Consider the following 17963-nt stretch of genomic DNA (forward strand, 5'->3'; position numbering starts at 1 on the left):
TTGTCCCCGGCCCTGGTTGGTCGTGCGGGTGGCAGCCACTCGATGTGTCCCTTTCACGTCGATGTTTCTCTCTCTCTCTCTCCCTCCCACTCTATCTGTGCAAAAAATGGGAAAAGTGTCCTTGGGTGAGGATAAAAAAAAAGTACAATGTTAGCTATAGGTTTTTCATAGATGCCCTATTTCAGGCTGAGAATTTTCCACTCCTAGATTCTGATTATTTTTATCAGAAATGAATGTTAGGTTTGTGGATGCTTTCTCTTCATCGACAATTTTTCTTTAGCTTAATATGATGAATTATATTGATTGGTTTTTCAAATGTTAAGCCAACAAGCTTTCTTGAAATAAATCCCATTTGATCACGATGTATTATTCTTTTTATATACTGTTGGATTTAATTTGTTTGTTTAAAGTATTTTCATCTGTTTTTATGAGTAATATTGGTCAATAGTCTCCTATTCTAGAGCCGTCTTTCTTTAATTTTGGTAGCAGGTTAATGTTGACCTCAAAAATGAATTGAGAAATATTCCCTCCTCTTCAATTTTTCTGGAATAATTTTAATAGAATTGGTATCAATTTTTTTTTTAATGTTGTAAAATTCACCAGTAAAACCATCTGGGCCCAGAGTTTCTTTTGGGGAAAATTTTATGTAGCAAATTCAACTTCTTTAATTGATATAGGTCTATTTGGTTATCTATTTATTCTTAAGTGAGTTTTTTTTAAAAGAGTTTTTAATTTATTTTTAGAGAGAGAGGAAACAACATCAATGTGAGAGAGAAACATCAATCAGTTACCTCTCATAAGCACCTCGACCGGGGATCAAACCTGAAACCTGGGCATGTGCCCTTACCGGGAATCTAACCCAAGACCTTTCCATGCACAGGACCAAGCTCAAGCAACTGAGCCACACTGGCCAGGGTTTAAGTGAGCTCTGATAGTTTTTATCTTTCAAGGGTTTTGTCTATTTCTTCCATGTTTTTAACTGCACTGGCATGAGGTTGTTCATATTATTCCCTTTTATCTTTTTTAATATCTGTAGAATCTGTAGTGATGTTACCTTGCTCATTCCTGATATTCCTAATGGGAATTGGAAACTCCTGATAATTGGTATCTTCTCTTTTTTTTCCCTAGAGGTTCATCAATTTAACTGATCTCAAAAGACCCAGGTTTCCTTTTCAATGATTTTCTCAACTGTTTTTCTATTTCCTGTTTCACTGATTTTCATCCTGATGTTTATCATCTTCTTTCTTGGGCTTTTTTTGGATTTTGCTCTTCTTTTCCTAGTACAGGTGTTTAGTGCTTAAATTTCTAAGTATTGCTTTAGTTGTATCACACAAATTCTGAGATGTATTTTCATTTTATTCAATTCAAAATACTTTCTAATTTCTGATTTCTTCTTTCACCTGTGGGTTACAGTGATACCTCGGTTCTCGAACGCCTCGACTTTCGACCAAATCGGTATTCGACCAGGAGATTCGAGAAACTTTTGTCTTGGAATCCGAACAAATATTTGGAACTCGAACTTCCGAGATGAGCCGAGTTGAGCCGAATGGCGTTCATTCGGCCCAGCGCGTCTTGCTTGCGTCATCAGTGTGAGTGCAGAGAGAGAGTCACGCTTTGTGGAGAGAGTCACGCTTTGTGGAGAGAGTCACGCTTTACACTGAATTTAACCCTTAGACATACTGTACACTTTTATTTCTTGTTGAGACTTATGTTTTTCTACATATTATATACAAATTAGGCCAGTAAATAGGCATTTTCTGGGGCTTGGAACAAATTAATCCAGTTTCCATTATTTCCTATTGGGTTTCATTGCTTCGGTTCTCGAACAATTTGGTTCTCGACCGTCCTCCTGGAACGAATTATGTTCGAGAACCGAGGTATCACTGGTATTTAGATGAGTGTTATTCAGTGTCCAAATATTTGAGGATTTTCCAAAGTTTTCTATGATTGATTTCTAATTTACTTCCATTGTGGTCAGATAACCAGATTATATGCCAGTCACTGTGAAGAGTGTATACATGTTTCTCAGTTTATCATCTGGCTTCCCGTAGAAAGCAGGATCTGATAAAAAGCAAGTCAAGAAAAGGCCAGGCTAAAAAACACCTGCCACTGAGAAAAATAAGAACATAAGCTTACAGGCCAGATAAAAGATAACTGGAAAATAACAACAAAAATTAATCTTGATGCTGAAATATTTATGGGTGAACTGATGTCTGGGATTTACTTCAAAATAATCCAGGGTAAGGGAAAATGGATAGAGGGGAAAAGATCAAATGAGATTGGCCAGATGAACTGCAGCAAGATGATGGGTTCATAGTGCTTCATTACACTATTTTACTTTTAAAACATTTCAATTTTACCATAATAAAAGATTTGTTAGAATTTAATATTAGCACTTCAGTCAGAGAAACCTAAGGGGAAAACAGTAGTAGCTTAAACACTGTTCAAGAAAAAGAACTGCTAGCAGTGACTTCCATGTGTTTATAGAAAGAGTCAGCTTGTAAATGAGAGATGACAAGTGTATAAATAGAATAAGTATGAGTCACTGGAGTTAGCCAAAGAAAAGATCATGGGTTTCAAAAGTGAGCAGATGCCAGGCTGATGTGGCTCAGTGGCTGAGCATCAACCTGTGTACTAAGAAATTGCGGGTTGGATTCCTTATCAGGGCACAAGCCTAGCTTTCTGGCTGGGTCCCATGGAGGGGACCTGCCAGGAGGCAGCCACTGATGTTTCCTTTTCATCAATGTTTCTCTTTCTCCCTCTCCCTTCCTTTCTAAAAATCAATAAAAATATATAAAAATAAAAAAGTGAGGAGGTGACACAATTGTCCAACAAAATAAACCAGAACCTGTAACTATAAATATTCTAATTTGTGTCACAAAAGTGTCTCAATTTCAAATTTTTCTTCTAAGTTATTTTCATGTTTTTTGAAGGATACTGCCTAGCATATTTTCCCAAGATGAGGCATCTCTTTCATAACCAACACTGTTTTCAAAATGGACTGTTCTGATAACTATACCACATTCTATATTCTTTCTGTTTCACCATGTGATAAAGAAAAGAAAGCTTCCTTTTAATCTTCTTTCATTATCAAATGTAGTTTTATAAAAAGAAATAATTAAGTTGGGAAATGAAGGAAATACACTAATATGCTTATCATATCGTAACAAGAACATTATGTAACAAAAATTTACCAGGTGCCCGCCATATGTTTGGTGTTAGGGTTACAGCAGTGAATAAATACACAAGGTCCCTAACATCCTGATCTTTCTGGGCATCTAAACATCCCCTCCATCCCCTACCCAATCTACAAATAAGGAAACTGAAGTTCAGAAAGGTTAAACAATTTTTGCCGGAGACTGCACACTTCATCAGTTATAGGACTAGGGCAAAACTCAGGTCTCTGGACTCTCTTAGGGCAAGGTGGATTTGTATTATAACTTGAACTGGTTTCACTTTATATTACATCCACAGGTCCACAAACCACAGAGCGCTCCATTTCTAAGAAGTGTATCCTGAAGAAAATGATAAAGCACAATCAGTCCTAAATTCCCTAAACGGATCATAATTTCATTGTCATCACTGCAAAAGATGAAGCCTTGTATTTAAAAGGCACTTATTCTTGAAGAGAACGCCTAACGTAATCTAATAGATCAGTACAGTGTCCGCCTGATGTTCTATTATAAGGGCAGCAGGTTGTCAACCAGAAATATTTGTTACCTAGTACTATTTGTAAAGGGTGGAGATCCTTTTTTTAAATAAACGGAAAAATTAATGCAAAATTAATGCAACTTTCTTAAATAAGTAAAAGCTCTGCCGGGTGAACGCACGATCACACTGGCGTGTTCCTAAGCACCAGCTCCTCCCCTCTAGCCCGTGCTCCCTTCTCGCCCACTCCGACCGCGCCCCGGGATGATGGTGCCCTCGTCTCCCGCTCAATTTCAATTCTCCCACGCCCGCGGCAGCCCAGCCGCCAGGGTTTCCACCTGCGCGCGCCCCCGCACATCAGTCACGCCCGCCAGCAGCGGTTAACCTTCGCTCCCGGCACGCCCGCGGCCAATGCGCCCTCAGCCCGGCCGCGATCAAGGCGCCGGACAGGCCCGAGGCGGGGAAGCAGACGGGGGACTGCGCAGCGGCTCTCCGGGTCCGAGGCTCCGCGGCAGACACACCCACCGCCTGCGCGTTGACAGCTCCCGCCGCAGAGGCCGGCTGTGCCCACAGGTGCAGCCGCCAGCTCCGCCCCGCCCCAGCGCGGCCAGAGTCCCAGACCTCCGCCTCGGACCGCCTCCGCGCGCACCACCTGTCGGGCTGCCCCGCCCGGCTTCCGACTAGAGGCCAGTGGGGGCAGTTCGAGGTCCCGGGGGGATGACGGTTTTACCGGAGAGTGGGCCCCACGCAGGCGGTGTCGGTGCTCTCGATCTCCTGCAAGATCCGCTCATGCTCCGGGACGGTGCCCAAACCTTCGCCGCTCTCCGCCATCTTGGCTGGAAGCTGAGGAACCGGGGAGGCGCGCCCCCGCGCAGACGGCGGCGCGAGCGCAAAGGGGCGGGGCGGGGCAGGCGCGGGAGCGCCGCCCGCCGGGGATGGGGCCCGGGGCCCTGGCCCTTGCCCGAGGCTTTCAAGCAGCCTGGGACGGCGAGGAGAGGAGGCGCGTCGCCTCCCGCTCAGTCCCGCCACTTACCCCCGTTGCTGTCTTGTGACTGGTCTGGCTTTAACATATATTCTTGTTTTCTGTGTGCCAGACCCTCTGCTGCGACAATCAAATAATCACCTTCCACCTGTGATAAAAGCTATGGGAAAGTTGAACAAGGAGGCCGGATGCACCTGGGCGGTGGGCAGTCACAAAAAGGAAAACGTGCACTCATGAAAAGCAAAACTCTGTATTCGGGAATAATATTTACTTTAGGAATGAACCAGGAAAATCCCAGCGGAGACCAAGACGACCGCTCTGGGTGGATTTACGTCCCTGCCCCAAGAAGTTTGCAGAGGCCAGTCGGCTTGAAAATAAATTATAAGCGCCAGAATAATTAAATGACGAAGAGCTATGACACTTAATGCAAAGATGCAAGAGAAGCCCAGGGCAATGTATGGTTTCATACCAAAGTCCTTGAATTCGAATGACCCCAAGTAGCTGTAGCTGGGATAAGGAGGGTGGACGTTTTTAAGAGGAGAGGTCATCAGAGACATGGGAAATAAAGAGGCGGGTGACTTGCACAAAAGAACTAGTGTCGAAGAGTCCTGTTTAATGACATGTTTGTGGGACACTGAGAAAAACCAGTTTGCCATGATCAAAGCAGCGACTGAGGAAGATTAATCTGAAAGAGAATGCAAACCTAGCCCTGAAGGACAACTATTTTCTGGCCTCTATTAATCCAGGGCTCTGAACTTCCCTGTGAGTCAACCAAGCCCTTCACTACCCAGCTGTGTAACTCCCCCATTTCAGTGAGCATTTTCTAGAAGCCTATCTCCATCGCCTCCCCACAGAAACCTGGGAGGTGGCATATTGCACAATAGTTAAAAGCATGAGCTCTGAAGACAGGCATCCTTAATGTAATTCCTGGCTCCACCTCAATTCACAGCTGGGTGACATTGGGTAGGAAGCTAATCTCTTTATATTTCAATCTCCCCATCTGTAAATGACACTAGATTCAATTTAGCACATTTATCCATTCCACCAACAACTGTTTTAATAGTTTGCACTTTGATTGGTTCCTTTTCATACATTTGGGAGTTTTGTTTGTTTTTGTACACTGAGTCTCCAGAGAACCAAAAGCTGAAGTCCTCAAGGCATGCTGCCTTGGAAGACCAAGGAAGCTCTGCTATTTCCAACTGCTCATTCTACCAGAAACCCCATCACATGCCTGTTTCCACTGTCTTGGTGGTAAAGGAGAATCCAGATCATCTCTGGAAAATCCCACTCTTTTGAGCTGCAAAAATATGCAGAAACAAACTAACAAACCTCTTCCCAAGTTCACCAACATTGTCACACTATGTTAAGGTCCTTAAATTCAGAGAAACTTTTTCAATTTTGCAATTTCCCATAGTTCCTCAGAGTTCTTCACATAGCTGAGAGAAAGCTGGAGGGGTTTTGGATGTTGAAGCTCTGAAGCCACTGAAAAGAGGTCAGGTTGGGTTGGAAAGGAGCATTCCAAACAGGTCTGAGCATAAGGCGGTAGTTTGATTAATCTGTGATTGGTAACTATTAGAAATTAGAACAATATTAAATTGTAAAAAGTTAGTTTCTTCAAACTTGCTTTTTACACATTGACATTATATATTATATAATATAATGTAATATAATGTGGCCTGTATTCAGTTGTCTTAATAGAAATCTGTAGCACTAATGGAAAATATTGCCTCAAATTCCCTAATGCCCACTTTTATCAAGAACTACAATGAAAGAAACAATACTTAACGATCTTTGTCTGAAGCGATCTTCATCCATTCCTCTGGTTATTTAAAATTTCACCTTTGGGTTAAGCCAGATTGCCATATCCCTGTGTTTTGGCCCTTCCTGTCATTGATTTTTATTGAGTAGTAAAAAAAGTTTTTTTCTTTGCTGATTGCCTTTCCAATTACTGGGGCACCATCACGTGGGGTTAGCACATCTGCATTGCAGGTTCAGCTCTTGAGAGGCAAAGTAAACCTTTTGAAAATTGAAACTGAAATAAGAAATGAAGACAAATTCTGTACCTTGCTATAAAGAGAATAGAAAGCCCGTTGCCTCTGCAGAAACTGGCAGATTATCTTAGTTTAGTGGATGTGCATGGCCAGAATTCATTGCTCTGAAGAGGAAAGCAAGGTGGCACAGGCCAGCTTCTTATTTGGCAGCTGTCTCCTGACGGGACATTCCTTTCCTGGGCATTCATTACTCAGACCATTTCCCGTGCTCTTCTCCAATCCTGATGCCATCAATCCAAACCCAGCTCCAAATGCCCCTGTCCTGGCAGCCAGCCCTGCTTAGGCACTCCTCACTCCTGGCTCATTTCAACACCTACCTATAGAGATTGCCTCAACATAAGCAGCAGTATTTTCCCTGCAATTTAAGTCAAGAAAGGAGAAGTCCATATACCACTTCTTCTTCTGAAACAGCTTTTGCTGGTTCCCTCTGTGACCTCTGACAGTTCCGTTAGTAGCTGAAGGTTTTTGCTAAGAATTTAAAGATAAATATCCCAAATATCTTTGTAAATTTTAACTATGGACATAGATATAACAAATGTGCTCCCCCAAAAGCCTATTCTAATAAAGTGATACATTTCTAAAGGCTCTAAAATTAAGATCTTCAGCTGTAGGCCAAAATAAAAGCCATAGTAGCTATTTATTGAGGACTGTTTGCTAAGCCCTTTTTACTATCTAATCTTTATTAATTGAATTAGTAATTTCATTGATAATTAACTTAGTACTAGTTTTACTAAAATTTAATTTAAATCCTGTGGGGTAGGTACTTTTACTACCTCCAATTCAATTTGAAGTAACTGAGACTTACTGAAATTAGGTTTCTTGTCCAAGGCCACACAGCAGTGAGTTGGAGAAGAGGGACCTATTAACTAGTTCCTGTTTTTCCCGTTAAAAAGTCAGCCAAGAAAAATGTTCCAAAGTTGTTTTACCCAAGGGATGAGTGATTTAATCAGTCTAGTCTGAGGAGGTTGGAGGGCAGTAGGGCACACAGAGGCAGGCTCCACATGCACACGGAGTTATTTCTCAGGCAGTGGACGCTGACTCCCAGAGATCCACCCAAACTCTCTTCAGGACTTCCGGCAGGGGAAAGACACACCAGAAAGATGGGCAGGGCAGGAGATGCATTCTGTGTCCAGGATGAAACTAACCAGTGAATTAAGGATTTTACCTGTAAATTAACTCTTAGTCATTAATGACTTATACTTTGAGCCGCTTGTCTTCAGACTAATAACCAATTTTGGAAAAGCCCTTCCCTAAGAAGGAGTCTGTAGAATGCAGCTGCCTTAGTCCAGCATTTAACTGCTTGGGTTCCAATTCCAACTCATCTTTTTTGGGCCTTGGGAGAGTTACTTAACTTGTATAAGCCTCAGTTTCTTCAAATATGAATTAGGGACAATGATAGTTCCTAGTTTACCAAGTTGCATGGTGATTAAAGGAGATAATATATGTATAATATTTAGCCCAGAGCTCAATCAACATTAGTATTGGAGACTAGGCTCATCAGACATTTATTATTAAATCAGAAAGCCCAGAATTTAGCTTCCTCTTGATAAAATAAAAATAAAACAAATACACAAATATTCTTTTTAAAATCGTTAACAAAATATTCTAACTTTGTATCAGGGTTCTCTGAACCTGAACCTCATTTTTTCTGAATGCTCAGTTGGAAGAAATTGCCTAAAATTTGTTTTCTGTTGTGGAGGAGGAAACAGGACCATGTCTTTGGGTTAGACTCTTAGTTCCTGATCTACTTTAGTGAACCCCTCAGATCTTGCTTCCAAGTCAAGTGCCTCTTGGTTGTCCTTGGAAATAGTGCTTATCATCCTTTGAGGCACCTGTAGTGGTAAATAAATTACTGAGTTTGTCTCCACTTACAGGCACAGAAACAGTGTCTGTATTGTTTACCACCCAGCCCAGTTAATAGCTGTTAAACGAATGGTCCACATGCAGATACTTCTGTGTTAAACTAAATGTTGCAAACGCATGTTTCATGAGGTAGGGTGCAATTCTACAAAACGATTCCCATCCCCACTCCTTTAGTTGACTTCCTGATCTTCAATTTCTCAAGACTGCTACTATCATTCAGATGTTTCTTACATGGTTTAAGAGCCCTCATTATATAATTGTAGAACTGTATCAAAATGTAAAGTACAGGCAATCTTTATACACTGACTCTAATAAATTAACCCTTCCTGGTGCCTTTAGCCAGCCACTCGGGGGATGTCTTGACAGCAGCACTACTCAGCTTCTGCCTTGTTGGTGCAGTGACCCCAAGTGGCCACACTCTGTAAGTGTAAGAGAGTATCAACAGAGCCAGGGCAGTCCTGGGAGAATTCCTGCTGCAAAACCATGTCTAGGAATCTGTTGTTCCATAAAGATCTGGACCTCCTGGTGGAGAACAATAAAAGAACATTTGAAAGTGAAGGCAAGTAAAATCAGTTTTTCTTAAATATGAGCCAGTCCTCAGAGAAATTAAAAAATAATTAGCCCCAGGTTCTGTTCATACAACTATTTCATTGAATGCTTGCTGTGTGTCCGGCTCTGTGCTAAGCTCAGACAGGGCTGGCTCATCCGTGTGTGACCTATGCAGTTGCCCTTGACTTAATGCTGTGCCATCACCATCTTGTCATTCTAAATAATTTTTTTATCGAGGGGGCTGCATTTTCTTTTCTTTTTTATTAATTTATTTTTGTTACAGATATTTTTCCTTCCCCTCCCAGATTCCACCCCCACCCCCAGCATTGTTGTCTATGTCCATTGGTTACACGTTTGTGCATATAAGTTATTTGGTTTATTTCATTCCTCCCTCCACCCCCATTCCCCGCCCCCTTACTCTGAGATTTGTCAGTCTGAACCCTACTCCTTTCTATGACCCTGGGTCTGGGAGGAGTGGGGGGGGGGGGAGGGTGGCTACATTTTCATTTTGTATTTGGTTCTGTAAATTATATCACTGGTCCTACCCTCAGAACAATGTCCTGAAAGCACCATTAGCTTGCCTACACTAAAGCTGAACATTTTAAAGTCTGTTGAGCAATTGAAGAGCAATATTAATTTCTTTGCATTCCATTCTCCTCTTTCCTTCCTCTTTTCCCCTCCCCTATTTTCCACCAACTATTTTGTTTCCTCCACTCTCTGTTTCTCCTCATTGTTAGTATTTTTGTTTTTGTTTTTGTTTTTTTTCTTTATTGATTTGAGAGAGAGAGGAAGGGAGAGGGAGAGAGAGAGAACATCGATTGGTTACCTCCTGCATGCCCCCCACTGGGGATTGGGCCCACAACCTGGGCATGTGCCCTGACCAGGAATCAAACTGGTGACCTCTTGGTGCACGAGTCGATACTAACCACTAAGCCACACCGGCTGGACTCATTGTTAGTGTTTTTTATCCTTCATCATATTCAATGCATTCTTAGTTCTTCACTCTTTCCCCACTTAGCTTTCCTTTATTGCCTTTTTCATTTTCTCCCTCTTCTCTCACTTGTCCTGTTTTTCTTTTTCTTTTCTTTTTTCAGCAAAATGGATTTAGAAATGTCATATGATGAAATTATAATAAAAGCTAACATTAACTTCCTGGCCACTCTCTGTAAAATAATGTTTTGATACCTTTCTCTCCTTTACCTTGTTTTGTTATTCTTCATATTATTTTATTACCACTTTTTAATTTATTTATTTCTAGCTCTCTTTAATAAAAATACAAACCCCCTGACACCTGAAACCAAAACAAAATAATATTGAATGTAAACATAATTGAGAAATGAAATTTACTAAGAATCCCAAAATACCCATCAGAAAGAATATATGTACCCCTATGTTCATAGCAGCACTACTTACAATAGTTAAGATCTGGAAACAGCCCAAGTGTCCATCAGTAGATGAGTGGATAAAAAAGCTGTGGTACATTTACACAGTGAAATACTACATGGCTGTAAAAAAGAAGGAAGTCTTACCCTTCATGACAGGGTGGATGGTCCTGAAGAGCATTATGCTAAGCAAAATAAGCCAGTCAGAGAAAGACAAATACTATATGCTTTCACTAATATGTAGACTCTAATGAATAAAATAAACTGATGAACAAAATGGAACCAGAGACATGGATACATGGAACAGACTGACAAATGTCAGAGGGAAGGGTTGGGAGGGACTGGAAAAGGAAGGTGAGAGGGTTAGCTGAATAACATATATGCATAGCCCATGGACACACACAATAGTGTGAGAAGGGCCAAAGGTCCTAGCAGGCTGGGTGGAGGTGGGAAAAGGGGAGAAAATAGGGGATATCTGCAATAGTGTTAACAATAAAAGTTTTAAATTAAAAACAAAGAAAAAATATATAATTTTAGAACATAATAAAATTTTGAAACTACAAGCTCCCTGTGAACAGGTAATTTCCAGGCTTTGATCTTGCCATCTCAACAAGTCCATTGACCATCTTAAACTACTGCCTGCCACATTGTAGGTGCTCCATAAATAGTTTTATCTACTAAATGAATGAATGAGTGACTGACCAGTGCTGTGTGAGGATTACATTAACTACATTTCATGCCTAATTCATGTAATCCTTTCAACAGTTCTATTAGTAAGTATAGATGCAAAATCTGAACCCGTATTCTTCTGGTTCCATAGCCCATTTTCTTCACCACTATATAAACAAAACTGTCTCCCTGGTTGGTATACTTGGTTCCGAAATAAAAAACAAAACAAACACAAACATTTTTATAACTTCTCTCTAATATTGTACTGACGATAAAACAACTAATGGATCATTTAAATGTTCAGCAAAAATTTGGCAACTACACAGCTCGCTGTCCCCAGGGAGCCCAGGCTTTCCCGGGGCGCTGCAGAGGGGGCAGGCCTCGGCGATGGGGAGGCCACGCTGACTTCCGAACAGTTTCTCTGGACTCCGCTCTGTATCCACAGCACATCAGCGCTGCACCACTGTCACTGCAGATTCAATGAGGTCATGATATTACACCAGTAAGCAATGTTCAACCTTTTTCATCTCTTGGCACATATAAACTAATTACTAAAATTCTGTGGCACACCAAAAAATGTATTGCAGTTTTTGCCAATATGACAAAAAAAAAATAGGTATAATTTTGATTCATTCATACCAGATGGCTATTGTGTTGGCTGTTGTCTTTTTTTCTTTTCTTTTTTTATTTGATAATCTAAGGGAAAAGAGGTCAGTGCCCCTGATTAAATAGCCAGGTTGTGCATGTTTTAAAAATTCTTGCAGCATACCAGTTGAAAATTGCTGCATTAGTATAAAATATCATTATTAGTAGTAAACTATTAGTAATGATAGTAGTAAATGTGATTTTGAAAAAGGGATACCTCTCTCTCCTGCATATTATGTAACCAAAATAAAATTTACATTATTCAGTATTTCCCACCTGCTCAGAATTTCAAAATGCTATGAGTGTTTGTTTACATCAATATTCTAAAGTATATATTTATTAAAGTAAACTGGAATATTATTACCAGATGTAAGTTAGGCATAATAATAACAGCCAATATTTATTAAGCATTTACAATGTGCTAGGCAAGCATTGTGCTAAGCACTTCATATACATTAACCATTTGAGATAAATTTTATTATAAGCCCCATTTTATAGTTTGAGATACTAAGGCCAAAATCAAATAACTTAATAAAACCTAGGCCATTAATCTTAGTCAATATACTTAATGAAATATGATTTAATAGAAATCTTACATGTCTGAAGATATAAACAGCAAGAGCATTCTAGAATGTCTGCAGTTTAATTCGACTAGTCATAATTTTTAGTATGTCATCCTAAAATTTTATTGTGTATACAGTTAAGGTTGTTCATTGTTTTCTTTATATATATGCACATACATACATATACATATATATATATATTTTAAATACGTTCTGTCCTTTCCTAAAGGTATGTTATCTTTATTACCAAAAACATTAAAGTCAAAGAAGTAACAATATCCTGTTTTCTCTTAAACTGGTGAAACACCACAGTCAGTTTTTGGAAAAGAGCCCGAGAGAGCCTGTGAATACAAGTGTAAAACAATCATGTTATCATAAAACAATTACAAACATTTCTTCTGGTACGTCACCTTGTACAATTCCCTTTTCCTCCTATTTTTCCCACCCTCTGCAGGGCTTTCTTTGGGTATGTCCCCTTTCTCCACCTCCCACTACTTTCGTCGTGTTCTTCGATGTAACCCTGGCTTTCTTATCTCAGGCTCAGCTCTAGCAACAACACACACTGCAACTTTTCAACTCAAATTGGTTCTGATATGCTGTAACTTCAGAACATGCTGTAACTTCTAAGAAGTTAACAATACCCCTGTAAGACCCCAAGAGGAATAATGGCTACATCCAGGTTGGAGTCAGGATCCATGGGGGAGCAGATCAAATGGGTGTGACCTGGCAGCAAGAAGTTCTAGAACAAATACGATAAATATTATGATACTGCTACTGCCCTATCCTAACACCGTAGCTGCCATGACTAATTTATCAGAATCACTCTCAGCATGAGATTCAGACACCACTACCAATGCATTGGAATCCGTATGTTAGATGAGACCTATGGACCGTCCTTATTCAAAGAAGTTGGTTATCCCGAATGAAGCTGGTACTAGTACTTTCCTTTAGTGTGGTTCCAAACAGCCATGAAGCCTACCAGGGACAGCCCCCTAAAGGGAGGATCTGGGTATATCTAGGAGGATCTGGGTATATCTAGGCCAAATGGAAGAACTGAAATGAAAAATTAGAAAATCTAAAGAGAATGAGAAAATCCAATGGAAATTAGCGTATGGTGGTAATGCTATGAAAACAGTGATGCCCAGGACAAAATGATTAGGGCAGCAAAGCTAATTCCAGACCCTTCCCACTAGTGAGTTCCAGCCTACCAACAACTTGACAGCCAGAAGATTTTGAATGCCCAAAGCAAAGCCATGCTGGGACAACACAGGCACTAGCAGTAGGCCTTCCTTTACATTTCTCCCTTTTCTCTTAAATTCATTCACTATCTGCATGGCTAATATCAACTTCCACTGTGCGCTCTGGAATGTTATTCCCCAATTCAATTGTTATGGCTGCCTGAGATGTCTTTAATGGGTATTTCCTTTTTTTTTTTTTTTTTTTTGTACAGATAGAGTGGGAGAGAAAGGAAGAGAGAGAGAGTGAGAGAGAGAGAAACATCGACGTGAAGGGACACATCGAGTGGCTGCCACCCGCACGACCAACCAGGGCCGGGGACAAACTGCAACCGAAGTACGTGCCCCTAGCGGGAACTGAACCCAGGTCTCTCCAGACCGCAGGCCGATGCTCTAACCGCTGAGCCAAACCGGCCAGGGCTAATGGGTATTTCATTGGCAACACAAATAATCCATGGAAAAAGCATGGTGCCTCTGTTCTCTCCTAAACCTGTCTTTTGAATGTTATATTACGGACAGTGGTCCCATCTCACACATAGAATGAAAACAAACACTTCAGCATCATCATATTCTTCACTTTTCCACCAAAACAAAAAGAAGGCCAAAGGAACTGATCCAAGGGCCCATTGCGGGGCTCCGGCAATAGACAGGCTAGGAGAAGCTTGCTCTGGGAGTAGCGGAGTGTGAAGTCAGGAGTGAGAAGGCATGCAGCCTGGGCTGGATGAAAGGGACGGTGGGCCATTGTCGCTCTCCAAAGGCAGGACTCCTGGTCTCAGCCACCCCCCACCATGACTCCTCAGGTGGAGGAGTCCCATTCTCCCAGGTGACTTGTGTGGGTCAGTTGGGTGAGTGAGGCAGGAAGCTTGCACACTCTGTGAAAAAAAAAATGGCTATGGAGCAATCCTTAAATGACATTGGTAAAAACCATGAGTCACTGAGGTCTCTGACCTTCCCTTGTTAGACTATGAGAATCAGACTCCACCTGACCTGATCTGAGCACTGAAAAACAAGGTGGGCAGGAAGAGGGAACTAACGGGGTTCAGGATTTTTACAACAGAAAATGTTTGGTGAAGCAATGTCTTTCTTCTGTGACAGGGAAAAACAGAGTTTTTGGATGTTCTCTCGACCTCAGTTCCAAGGTGCAGAGCGTTCCCTGAGAATGTTGCATTTCTCAGCCCATCCCATGGGTGTCCCAGCTCCTCCTCACTGTCCATTCATTCCAGGGCCTCTGGGCAGGGCCGGCCAGTCTCCCTCCAGCCAAACCGCTTCTCCACCCTCTCTGCCTGTAGAGCTTTCAGCTATTTAAATCCTTTCGCCATCTCTTCTTCCCTAAAGGGTGACTTTCTCTCTGAACTGCCTTCCTTCTTTTGCTTCACAAAATCACCATTAGCTCAGAAGCTCATGCAAACATGTCCATTTAAGTAGCTACTATGCACCAGGCACAGCAAATGCTTCTGCAGGGAATGCTAAGATACAAGGCTCAGGTGCTGCCCTCAGGAATCTTTTGTCTGAGAATGGTTATAACACAAACCACATGCACAAATGCACACACACACACACACACACACACATCCAAGTGAGTCAAAATGCCCTGGATTCTTTGGGGCTTCAAAGGACGGAACGTTCATTCGTATCTGGTTGGGGGATCAGGAGAGGTTTCCTAGAAGAAAGAGCGTTGAGCTGTGCCTTGCAGATGGGCTGCAGTTCGGCAGCAGGAGTGAGAGTGAAGAAGGATGATAAAGGAAGGGAACCAGTGAGCAACAGAAGGAAGAAAATCTCTGAGCATTTGTCAAACCGTAAACACTCCAGTTTGGCCAAAATGGAAGTCCTCCCTTTATTTTCCAACCTTCACATTTGGCCACCTGAGCTCCTGTGCTCCACAAGAGCAGTGGCACAGAATGTTGACACTGGACTACTGCTGCCATGCATACATACGTGTAGAAAGGCATGAATGCCAACCTTAAAAGTCTTCATCTAATCAATGATTTTAGCAACAGTTTAGTAAACCAATTTGGGCTAATGTTGTCTCAGATAAAGGACAACATTAGCATTGAGGTGTTTTAACTGTAGGCTTTGGAAAAGAATGTTCTCACTCATTTAATAACCTAAACACAAAGCGAACAGCCGGCCTTCCAGCAGTGGTGATGGGGCAGCACGTGGGGCAAGTGTTTGTGCAGTGTCCACTCCTGCGGGTGATGCTGGGAGAGTTCTGTGACTGCCGGATCTACAGTGGTACTTTTCTTTAGGAAGATCAGGTACAAGAACAGAGGGTATTTGCCCTAAGAGCAGATGGTGGAACAGATCCAAGAACCATCGTAGGAAGTCAGGTCCAAAGCCAGAAAAAGACTAGCTAGTAGTTCCAGGGATGGATGAAGTCTGTAGATGTTGGCCAGGGTTGTGAGGCCAGGGGAGAGATGAAGAGAGTCAGGGGTTGAGGCCAAGACTCTGCAGCAGCAATGGCAGCAGAGGCCAAAGTAACTAACACACATCCAGGCTCCCGTCACCTGTTTCTCTTATTTCCCTTTAGACTTCTCACCTAGCCGCCAGGCAAATGCACAAATCCTAGAAGGTGCTGGTACAGTATAAAGTATGTTCCATGGGGAGGGGGGGGTGGAATTGAGTTTCCCATTAGGAGAAAGCTCTGGTTTCTTCTACCTATTGATTCAGGTAAAATTACTTGCTCTTCTTCACATGATACTCAGATAAAATGAAGGTGTAAAGAATAGTTATAATGAAGTTATAAGGATTTTGCAACTCACCAACATGTCGATAACCGAAGAATCAACCAATAAATATCATAGCTTCCCATTCTTACAACACTACCCTCGGTCTTTTGAAGAGATTCAAAGTATACTTAATGCAAAATCAAATTTAAACACTTGGCAGAAATATATTCAGATATAAACTGTAGTGAATTTCAAACCACCTGGCCCCAGGACCTTTCTGAGAATGAAGAGACAACACCACAAAAAAAAAAAAAAAAAAATCTTTTCACTTAATCTACAAATATTAGTCAACAAATATTTATTGACTGCTATTATCACATTCGGCGGTTGCCATCCCAATCCCACACTGACAGGTGTTAGATAGATACAGGCAGACAGTCCGAAAGAATTAAATGTTAAAAGCTGCCCTTTTAACACAAAGAAACATTGTCTTTCATTTTAAACCTGTTCTTGAACCCAGCAAATTAATTCCCATATTGGCAAAGAAGCTATTTTTAAGTCTTATGTGGAAATTTTAAAAATGCATATCTGAGAGGTCACCAGATATTTGAGAGAGCACCAACAACACAAATAAACATTCTGTATTTTCCTACTACTCACATCCACCCAAATATAAATTAGTTTCAATGATATGATACATCTAATTTTTCTCTAAGCTTTTTAAAATTTATTTTTATTTTAGAGAAAGAGGAAAGGAGAGAGAGAGAGAAACATCGATGGGAGAGAGAAACATTGATGGGCTGTCTCCTGCATGCCCCCTACTTGGGCATGTGCCCTGACCGGGAATTGAATCAGCACCTCTCAGTCCATGGGACAATGCTCAATCCACTAAGCCACACCGGCGGGGCTCCCTGCTTTTGACTAAGCAATATTTTAGAGAAAACAAGTGAAACTTTCTATAAATGAGCTAGAATATCTGTTTGGAAATGGCAGGAGGCCCTTTTTGATCACTTGAAAGTCATTTCTACTTTGAAATCTTGTGATGAATTGAAAAATAAATATAATGCCCAACAAAATGTGGATTACTTAGTTATTGTAATTTCTCTAAGAATAAGAAAATTTTGAGATTAGGTGTATATAGAATTGTAACTATTTCTGAAAACTATCTTTTATTCTGTTGTAGAGAAAAGTACAAAAAGAAGTGAATAAAACTACCTTATTGCCACTAAAGAAGAAACAATAAAATACAAAGGAGCCCTACCTCAAAGTAGCTTCGATGGGCAGCTCAAAAGACTGAATCTCAGCCAGGACATTCTCATAGGTTTGATCTGGATCCTCTTCCAACATTGCTCCGCGTGCCCCTGATTTTCCAGCTGTAGACATCAGATTTCGAGTGCAATACAGTTGTAATTTATAAAAGAAATGCCGTTTCCTTATAATTATTATAAGGTTCTCTGTTCACCCAGAGTAGCTGCAAAAACTGAGCTCACTGTCTGACTTCATGCTATCAAATCCCTGCTCCCAAGAATGTTGCACAGCTGTTGCTGTCCTGTCTCTACTTATAACATTTTACTTATTATTAACCTTGACACAGTTCAGAAAGTTCCTGCCTGGTGCTTGCTATATTTACTTACTTGTTTCTCAAAGACAGAAACCACAAACTTGGTAGGAATTAGATCCATTGCACTATAAAAAGTTATTAAATACAGT

At 41.2% G+C, this 17963-nt stretch overlaps 1 protein-coding gene across 3 annotated transcripts in view; it reads right to left on the reverse strand.

The window, feature by feature from the left end:
* Positions 1 to 17656, reverse strand: part of EXOC6 (exocyst complex component 6) — a 205708-nt gene extending 188052 nt beyond the window's left edge. For 2 of the 3 annotated variants that reach the window (XM_036264682.1, XM_036264684.1), the window contains exon 1: positions 4379 to 4488. In XM_036264682.1, coding sequence (XP_036120575.1) covers positions 4379 to 4479 — 101 coding nt within the window. In that variant the 5' untranslated portion in view covers positions 4480 to 4488. Of the gene's footprint in view, positions 1 to 4378; positions 4489 to 17514 lie in introns of those variants that run through there. The other variant, XM_036264683.1, reaches the window with a different exon arrangement.
* Positions 17657 to 17963: the final 307 nt, after the last annotated feature.

Source organism: Molossus molossus, unplaced genomic scaffold (genome assembly GCF_014108415.1).
Source record: "Molossus molossus isolate mMolMol1 unplaced genomic scaffold, mMolMol1.p scaffold_m16_p_17, whole genome shotgun sequence".
In the NCBI taxonomy this organism is placed as follows: Eukaryota; Metazoa; Chordata; class Mammalia; order Chiroptera; family Molossidae; genus Molossus; species Molossus molossus.